The sequence below is a fragment of the Tupaia chinensis genome, unplaced genomic scaffold (assembly GCF_000334495.1).
Source record: "Tupaia chinensis unplaced genomic scaffold, TupChi_1.0 Scaffold142262_1, whole genome shotgun sequence".
Classification (NCBI taxonomy): domain Eukaryota; kingdom Metazoa; phylum Chordata; class Mammalia; order Scandentia; family Tupaiidae; genus Tupaia; species Tupaia belangeri.
The window spans coordinates 280,336-290,087 of record NW_006202111.1 but is presented as its reverse complement, the minus strand read 5'-3'; the positions used below and the strand labels follow the sequence as shown (position 1 = coordinate 290,087).

The window sequence follows — 9,752 nt, the reverse complement described above, 5'->3', positions numbered from 1 at the left end:
AAATGGAACTGTTGGAGATGAAGGCTATACAGGAAGTCAAAACCTCCTTTGAAAGTATTCAAAGGAGACTAGAACATACAGAAAATTGATCTCAGATATCGAAGACAGAATCATTCGACTAGTAATATCCACCATGAAGACTGAGAAAATAGCCTCCCAAAACAGAGAATAATATACGAGAAATACTAGATACCATCAAAAGTTCAAACATCTGGATAATAGGTATCCCAGAAGGGGAAAAGACTCATAAGGGTATTGACAATATATTCCATGAAATCCTGGAAGAAAACTTCCCAAACCTTGAAAGGCATTCAAAGATCCAGACCCAAATACAAAGGACCCCAAACAGGATCAACTCAAGAAGGTCTTCTCCAAGACACATTATAGCCAGAATGACCAAAACCACAGACAAAGACAAGGTACTCAGACTGGCAAGAGAGAACTGTCAAGTTACCTACAAAGGATAGCCCATCAGGCTAACAGCGGACATCTCATTGGAAACAATGCGAGCAAGGAAAGAATGAGAAAATATATTCAAAGTGTTGAGTGAAAAACAATTTCCACCACAAATACTATATCCAGCAAGATTATCATTCATATGGGAAGAGAAGACAAGAACATTCTTAGATAAACAAAGCCTGAAAGAATTTACCATCAGACTAACTCTCCAAGAAATTCTGAAGGGAGTGCTATTTCAGGAAAACTAAAGTCAGACACACAAAAATAAGAGTTCTATAACATGTCTTGAAGATCTTCTTGGGTTGATTCTATTGGAGGTCCTTTGTATTTCTTGGGTCTGGATCTTTAAATGCCCATCCTTCATATGGGAAGAAAAGATAAGAACATTCTCAGATAAACAAAACCTTAAAGAATTCACCAACACCAGACCAGATCTCCAAGAAGTTCTGCAGGGAGTGCTATACCAGGAAAATTAAATACAGAAACACAGAAATAAGAGTTCAAAAACTAAGAAAATGGCCAACTTATTTGTAGGGACAAGTCTGGAGTGGAATATTATATTTCAGAATATTATTGGAAGATTGGACCACAACAGATAAGTACATGAGACTGAACTGGTGAAACAGAATTTTATGACATTTGACTAAAACATTGCTGATTTTCTTCTAGCCTTTGTTACTCAGTTTTAAGGATTTTTGTCCTGTCTTGAGTTGCCAATAGGTTCATGTACCTAGTATTTGAACAGAATCCTAACCTGTTTCCTGGCTTTAAGTTTTAAGCATAGTTCCTTAGCATTTCCTTGATTTATTAAAGGTAAAACTGCATTTCTTGAAATTAAAAAGATAGTAAAAAATAAATAATTAATTATTGTAGTAAGCTATATTGCATCAGCTAGGTGCTACCTCATAGCATATTCATTATATTCAGAATTTCATGCCTAAAGTTAGATGTGTATTCATAGGTATGTATAGATCAGCTGAGCTTGCTATTGAAAGTAGTTAGGTTATTTAAGAAATTTTGTGAATCAACAAAATGTAGGGGGAAAAAGGAATAGAAAACAATTGTAAAACTGACATAGTGTGGGAGGAGGGTGGGAAGTGGCAGAGGGTGAGAAATAGGGAGAAAAAATATATATACATAAAACTAGAAATGGAAAATTATTGACGATAATCTGTATGATTAAGCCACTATGTAGTAGAGTCTGGATGGGAAATCACATTTTGTATGCTATGACAACACTCAGTGAATGAATGTAAATTATTAATTAAAAACAAAAAAAAATAAAAAAAAGAATTCTAAAACAACTAAGAAAATGGCCAGCTTAATGGTAGAGACAAGTCCAGAGTTGAACATTATCTTCCAGAATTTAAACAGAAAGATCAGATCACAACAGAAGATAAAGTACATGAGTTTAAAATGGTGAAATAGAATTTTATGACTTTAAATTAAATTACTGATCTTCTATGGTTTGTTTCCCAGTGTTAAGGGTTTTTTTCTTCTCTAGAGTTGAGAACAGGTCCATGTTCCTACTATTTGAACAGAATCTTAACCTGTTTCCTGACTTTAAGTTTTAAGCAAAGTTCCTTAACATTTTTTGACTTTGATTTAGTAAAGCTAAAACTGCCTTTCTTAAAATTAAAAAATGTGTTTAAAAATACCTATTTAGTAACCACAATAAGCTACATAGCCTCAGCTATGTGGTATTTTATAGTATATTCATTCTTCCCACAGAGTTTCATGCCTAAAGTCACCTTTTTTTCACAAATATGTATATGTCAGCTGCACTTCCTATTGAAAGTATTTAGATTAAGATATTTTGTGAATCAATATAATGAGGGAAAGAATAAAGGAATGGAAAGCAACTGCAGACATCAGAGACAGGTTGGGAGGAGGATGGGAAATGGCAGAGGGTGAGAAATAGGGAGAAAATGTATATACAAGAAACAAGAAATGAAAAATTATTTGTTGATGATAACATGTATGATTTAGCCATTGTATAGTGTATTCTGGCTGGAAAAAAATGTATTTTGTATGCTGTGGTGATGTTCAGTGGAAGTATGTCAAAATAAATAAATGAATAAATATAAAAAAAGAAACGAAACACATGGCTAAAGAAAGTAGACTATGCTTACATTATAATGACATTTTCTCAAGTGACAATTTTCATAAAAACAACTTTAAAGTTTATCTTTTTTTATTTTGGAGAGGTTTTTGCTGTAGGGCTCACGCGCTTGCCAGAAAGAGAGAGAGACAGAGAGACAGAAAGCGAGAAATCACCCCCAGAGGGGATGGTCTCCCACAATCTCTACTCCTCTGTTCTCCTCTTGGGATCTTGGGCATGCAGGTACACGCGCCCGGCGTGAGTTTTAAGCCACCGGGTCTGGGACTCGAATGCAGTCAATTACATAGCAGTTCAACAACATAGCCATTACACCATCTGCTGATCCCCAAAGTTTATCCTAAAAGACATGATGAGGATATTTAGAGTTACTGTCATTTTGGCTTCAGTGGAGAACAATTAATTTTTGTATATTACTAATTTTTATGTCAAAATAATGCTTCTATTGTGTTGCATTTTCCTGCTTAACTAGTAAATTGAACATAACCATGCCCCTCACCCCTTCAAAATAAAAAGAAAAAAAGACTCGCATCCTAAAATGGGAATGGGAGAAGTGAGGCTATTATAAAAGGGTTACTTAAGTTTAGAGTGCTCTAAAGGGAAGACATACACTGATAAAGGAAAGGAGATTGGGAAGGGCAGAGGTAATGAGGGGTAGGAGTGAGCCAGAGAGGAATGTGAAATTGGGGGGAGAGGACAAAGGAAGGATGGAGGAGGTTTGATCTGAAGTAAGAGGAAAAGGGCAGAATTTAAGTAGTAATCCATGCTAGTGGTGAATGGAAAGGCATGATGGGGTAGAAAAAAATCTCAAACTTGGAAAATTAAGGAATAGTAGTATTTTGCAAGGTTATTTCCTCTGGGTGAGAAGTCAGGAGTTGAAAAAAGACATTGAGCACTTGAGGCACAAAAGACATAATATTTATTTTACATTCATCCAGCCAGCCCCTCTTGCAGACTTTGATAAGTAATACAACTCCATTAATTAATTATTATTTTTTCTGAAAACTTTCTTAAAGAATTTTGAGGTCATTGTGTAGGTTGGTATCACATATCTCACAGCATATTTCTACAGCCTATTGCTTCCATATATGCTATTTTATGGCTCTCAATCTACTTCCAAAACTAAACCTCTGACTCATTGACTTTTACTCTAGAAAGTAATGCTATTATTATTATTATTATTATTTTTTTAGAGAAATAGTTTTGCTATAGGGCACGTGTGGTTGCTGGAGAGACAGTGAGAAACAGAGAGACAGAAAGTGAGAAGTCACTTCACGGGGTCACACTGCAATCCCTTCTCCTTCATTCTCCTCTCATGATGTTGGGCATGCACACACACAAGCCCAGCATGAGTTTTATGCTGCCATGTCCAGGATGTGAACTATGGACGAGTACAGGAGAGTCCAGTGGCATAACCATTACACCATTGGCTGGTCTCCAAAGTAGTGCTTTTGGAAGATGATCTTGTTGTCTTCTTCAATAGTTTTCTCTGAAGGAGAAAACTTTAATCAAATCCAGAATCAACATGTCTGCTGCATTACATTTGGTCCACCAATCATGAAAATGTGTTACTAAGAAAAGTTTAGAATTATCAATCTATGCCCAAAGTGATGTCAGAAAGATGAGCCTTAGATATGCAGAGGAACTTCAGACCTGATTCTAGTATAAAGGAAGGAATGAATGCTGCTTCCTGGAGCCTTTCAGCACTGGAGGGTTACTCATTTTTCTGCACAGGGCAAAGGTAATGCCCTTTCACCCCAGGGAAGGGTCTGGTCCCCCAAGAAACTTTCTGCTATACAGACTCTGCCTGGGCCTGGCTGGTTCTCCAAAGGGCCCTCACCATGGCTCCCTTCATTTCCTTGTTACGGAAACTGTAGATGATGGGGTTACACATGGGGGTGATGATGGTGTAGAGGAGGGAGAAAGGCTTGTCTTTGTCAGGTCCATGTGTGCTGCGGGGATTCATGTAAGAGAACATGGCCGAGGTGTACAAACACACAACCACAGTCAGGTGAGAGGCACAAGTAGAGAAAGTCTTCCCCCGACCTGAGGAGGAGGCTCTGCCAAGGATGGAGGCCAAGATGCGAGCATAAGAAGTCACGATGAGCACCATGGGACTGAGCAGCACCACAATAGCATCAGCAAAGATTATCTTCATGCTGAACTGAGGGTCCCCACAGGAGAGAGCGATCACTATGGGGGCCTCACAGAAAAAGTTTTCTATGTGGTTATCTTTGCAGAAGGGGTTCCGGAATGACATATACTCAAGCAGGATGCCATTGATCAGACCAAAGAACCAAGCTGCACCCACTAATCTAACACAGACCTGCCGGCTCATGATCTGGGCATAGCTAAGTGGGTGACAGATAGCTACATAACGGTCATAGGCCATAAAAGCCAACAGGATGCACTCAGCCACACCTACACAAAAAACCAAGTACATCTGGATCATGCAAGACACAAAGGAGACAGTGTGGTTCTTGACCACCAGGTGGATCAACATCTGTGGGATGGTGGTGGTGATGAAGCAGACATCCAGGAAAGACAGGTGGCCCAGGAAGAAGTACATGGGGCTGTTGAGCCTGGGGTCTGTCCAGGTGATGAAGATGATGAGGCCATTCATGGCCATGGCAAGGCTGTAGAGGGTTAGAAAGAGGGCAAAGAGCAGTGCCCGAGTGGAAGGGGAACTCTGCTCAAAGCCCACAAGGATAAACTCTGTCACCTCTTGGGATCTTGGGCATACTCATACACATGCCTGGTGTGAGTTTAAGCCATCAGGTCCGGGACTCAAACCACGGTCAGCTACATGCAAGTCCAGCAACACAGTTATTACGCCAACTCTGGTCCCCCAAGAAACTTTCTGCTATACAGACTCTGCCTGGGCCTGGCTGGTTCTCCAAAGGGCCCTCACCATGGCTCCCTTCATTTCCTTGTTACGGAAACTGTAGATGATGGGGTTACACATGGGGGTGATGATGGTGTAGAGGAGGGAGAAAGGCTTGTCTTTGTCAGGTCCATGTGTGCTGCGGGGATTCATGTAAGAGAACATGGCCGAGGTGTACAAACACACAACCACAGTCAGGTGAGAGGCACAAGTAGAGAAAGTCTTCCCCCAACCTGAGGAGGAGGCTCTGCCAAGGATGGAGGCCAAGATGCGAGCATAAGAAGTCACGATGAGCACCATGGGACTGAGCAGCACCACAATAGCATCAGCAAAGATTATCTTCATGCTGAACTGAGGGTCCCCACAGGAGAGAGCGATCACTATGGGGGCCTCACAGAAAAAGTTTTCTATGTGGTTATCTTTGCAGAAGGGGTTCCGGAATGACATATACTCAAGCAGGATGCCATTGATCAGACCAAAGAACCAAGCTGCACCCACTAATCTAACACAGACCTGCCGGCTCATGATCTGGGCATAGCAAAGTGGGTGACAGATAGCTACATAACGGTCATAGGCCATAAAAGCCAACAGGATGCACTCAGCCACACCTGCACAAAAAACCAAGTACATCTGGATCATGCAAGACACAAAGGAGACAGTGTGGTTCTTGACCACCAGGTGGATCAACATCTGTGGGATGGTGGTGGTGATGAAGCAGACATCCAGGAAAGACAGGTGGCCCAGGAAGAAGTACATGGGGCTGTTGAGCCTGGGGTCTGTCCAGGTGATGAAGATGATGAGGCCATTCATGGCCATGGCAAGGCTGTAGAGGGTTAGAAAGAGGGCAAAGAGCAGTGCCCGAGTGGAAGGGGAACTCTGCTCAAAGCCCACAAGGATAAACTCTGTCACTGTGCTGCTGTTCCTCGGGTCCACTGCCTGGAGTCTGCTTGAGGAAAGAGGGCAAGAAAAGCACAATGGAGACAGCCTTAAGATAATGCATATAAGGTACTGAGTTGGGCTCCGAAACTCAACTATAGATAGATCAGTGGTTATAAATGGTTTAGAATTTAACAGTTCTAGGGAGATGGCAGTGGTTGAGACAGTGAAAATGCCAAGGTCACCACAAGCTGTGTATACAGAATCATAGTACCAAAAACTAAGTTAGTAGAGGTTATAGTCAGTCGTCACTTAACAACAGAGACACATTCTACGAAATGTATCATCAAGTGATTTTGTCCTTATGTAACTATCATAGAGTGAACTTACATAAACCTGGATTTACAGCCTACTTCACTCCTAGGATATGCAATATAGCCTATCACTTCAGGCTTCAGATCTGTACGTCATCTTACTGTCCTAAGTACTGTAGGCAATACTATATGTGTATCTAAACATATCTAAACACTAAAAAACTATGGTAAAAATATGATATAAAAGATTTTTTAAAAAATAAGGACCACACAGTTGCACTCCAGTAAAACACAACAATCCTCAAGGCATTCTAACATGGGAAGGTTTCTGGTTTAAGTCCAGAGACTTCCTGTAGTACTCTGGGCATACATGTGACCACGATCCAGGGCTATGAAAGGCTGGAGATAGATTGTGGTGTCAAAATCCTGTTGTTGCTACTTCTCTCTCTCTATCTTTCTCCTTCACTCATGAAGAACTTTAAAAGAAGAAAAATTGGTACCATCTGAATAGTCACTTACCATGAACTGCAGGACTGAACTCTGCTCTGGGTGAATTGCCGGGTGTTAGTGAATGTGAAGGCCTAGAACACTGCTATACACCACTATAGACTTTATGAACACTGAACACTGTTACATGAACTCCATAAGCATTTTTTCTTCAGTAAGCTTACTTCAGTTTTTCTTCAGTTATCTTACTGCAACTTTTTAACTTCATAACCATTTTAATTTTTAGAAACTTTTGACTCTGGTAATAGCTCTTAGCTTAAAACACAAATGCATTATACAACTATTTAAAAATATTTTCTTCTTTTATATACCCATTCTATAAACTTTTTTTTGTTTAATTTATAAACTTTTTTTAGAAAAGTAAGATGCAAGTACACACATTAGCCCAGGACTACATAGGATCAGGATCATCAATATCAGTTTTCCACCTCCAAATTTTGTTTCACTGGAAGGTCTTTAGGGGCAATAACATTCATGGAGCTGTAATCTCCTATGATAATAATGCCTTTTTCTGGAAAACCTCCTGAAGGACTTGACTTAGGCTCTTCTAAAGATAAATATTTCCACAGTGATTTGGTTTTTTAAAATCATAAATCTGTTCAGTGTGGGGGGTCCACATTTTCAAGCTTTCACTTTTTGAGGATTGCAAAAGCCTCTGCTAAACATTTCATTGTGAATTGACTTAAGAGTTCTTTTTCTTCTTGTAAACTTGTTTTCCTGTTCCAGTCTCAACAACAGGCACTCCTCACTTAACAACTGAATTCCGTTTCTACAACTAGGTAGTAAGCAAAATGGTCTATAAGTGGGAAGCTTAAAGGCTGATATCTTGTGGTGTGTCATGGCACCATAAGGTATGTATTTTTCAAGATACCACACTAGAATAATGTAATTCTATGCATACAAAAAATATACATTAGATAAGAGCAAGAAAACAAGACATACCAGAGTATGATAGTATAAATCTGGCATAATTGTTTTTATTTATTCTGGATACTACTATGGGTGCACAATAAAGCACAAATTTGTAAATAATACATAGTCTTGTGCGATTGTACAACTTCATGTAATGAATACTAACAATTGCGGGAATGAGGTAAAGATTAAGAAAGGGGATTCTTGACTCACACAGGCTGAGAAAAGGGATTCCACATACTGGAAAAGTGATCCTAAGTCTGAGCAGTCATTTAATAGGTAGGTCTTTAAATGAACAGTGGCTGTAGTCAATTCTTCCTGAACCACCTCAAGAGAGTCTTACTCTACATCCGGGTAAAAATCATTTGCTATCTTAACCAGAGCATTGTGGATTTTTGCAACCTTTTTATGCATGGTAAAACCTTTGATGTAATAGATGGATTTCTTCAGTGTCTTCTTCCAAATACTATTCATACATTCCAAGTGGCATCACAACCAAATCCATGTAAGGATCCTGAAGCAATCATAGATGTAATCCTTTCAGAATTGCATCAATGTCTTCTTAGTCATCTTCCTCAGTTACAGCACTAGGCTGGGCAAAGACCCTCCTCATGCAGCTTGTCTTAAAGGCTGCTATGACTCCTTAATTCATTAGATCAAAGAGGTGATGTGTAGAAGGAGAAATACCACTGTGATTTTGAGATAAAGAGCACTAGTTAGAGGAGGATGTATGGTTTCATGATCAATACAAGCATAATTTTGAAAGGTATATTATTTTTCAAATAATACTTTTCCATTTTGCTGGCACAGCAATTCAGAATGGTATCTTGGAAGAGAAGTTGGGTCATCCATGATGACTTTTGCTCTTGTAGTATACTGGCTGTGTGTGCTTATTGATATGCTTGAAGGCCCTGGGGTTCTTATTATGCCAGTCCAAAAAGGAATTCAATTTGTAATCTGCAATATTGCCCCTAAGCAAGACCATAATCCTGTCCTTCAAAGCCTTGAAACTTGGCATTGACTTGGCCTCCTTATGGTGAACGTCTTTTCAGGCATCCCTTTCCAGAATAGGGAAGTTTGATGCATGTAGAAGGTTTACTCTGGCAATTTTCCTTCGCAATCAGCTTATCTAGGGTTTCCAAGAATTCTTCAGCTGGCTTCACATCAGCATTCACAGATGCACTGCTCACTTTCACATTATGTACTGAATAATGATTCTTGAGTTGTTTAAACCATTCAGAGTGAGCAGTAAATTCAACATCATAGTCAGGTCCAGCCTTTCTTTCAACATCACAAATAAACTTTTTGCTTTGGCTTTGATTGTCATGGTGCTGAGATGTAGATACTTCTGCATTTGGTCTTTAATCTGGGTCATTAGATGTTTCTCTGCATCTGATATAGGCTCTTCTCGAATTTTGGTTAGTTTCATGCCTTCAGTGACGCAAATCCTTTAACAACTTCTGCCAGTTTGTTCTTGTTCTTTAAGATTGTGGTTGTGGTGGAATGGGACATGCCTAACTTCAAGTAATAGCCATCACTATTTTTTTCTCCTCCATAGTCCTTAATCAATTAAAATTTCATCTCCAAATCAACTACTTGACGTGTCCTCTTACTGGCAACAATAAGAGTGCATTTTGTACACTTAGGCACCAGGATGCAAAACAAACAAACAAACAAAAAA

At 39.5% G+C, this 9,752-nt stretch overlaps 2 protein-coding genes across 2 annotated transcripts; both read right to left on the bottom strand.

Annotated features, from left to right (window-relative positions):
- Window positions 1–4,370: 4,370 nt before the first annotated feature.
- On the bottom strand, window positions 4,371–5,306 carry LOC102488498 (olfactory receptor 10AD1; the record flags this gene model as incomplete). The annotated part of the gene is made up of 1 exon (XM_006163470.1): window positions 4,371–5,306. A coding segment is annotated over one exon (936 nt), but the record flags the coding sequence as incomplete, so codon positions are not given.
- A 135-nt stretch (window positions 5,307–5,441) lies between these two features.
- Window positions 5,442–9,500, bottom strand: LOC102488068 (olfactory receptor 10AD1-like). The gene is made up of 2 exons (XM_006163469.1): window positions 9,268–9,500; window positions 5,442–6,405 (listed from the first exon to the last, which is right to left on the bottom strand). Exons 1-2 carry the CDS (start codon window positions 9,498–9,500, stop codon window positions 5,442–5,444), a joined length of 1,197 nt encoding a protein of 398 aa, XP_006163531.1.
- Window positions 9,501–9,752: the final 252 nt, after the last annotated feature.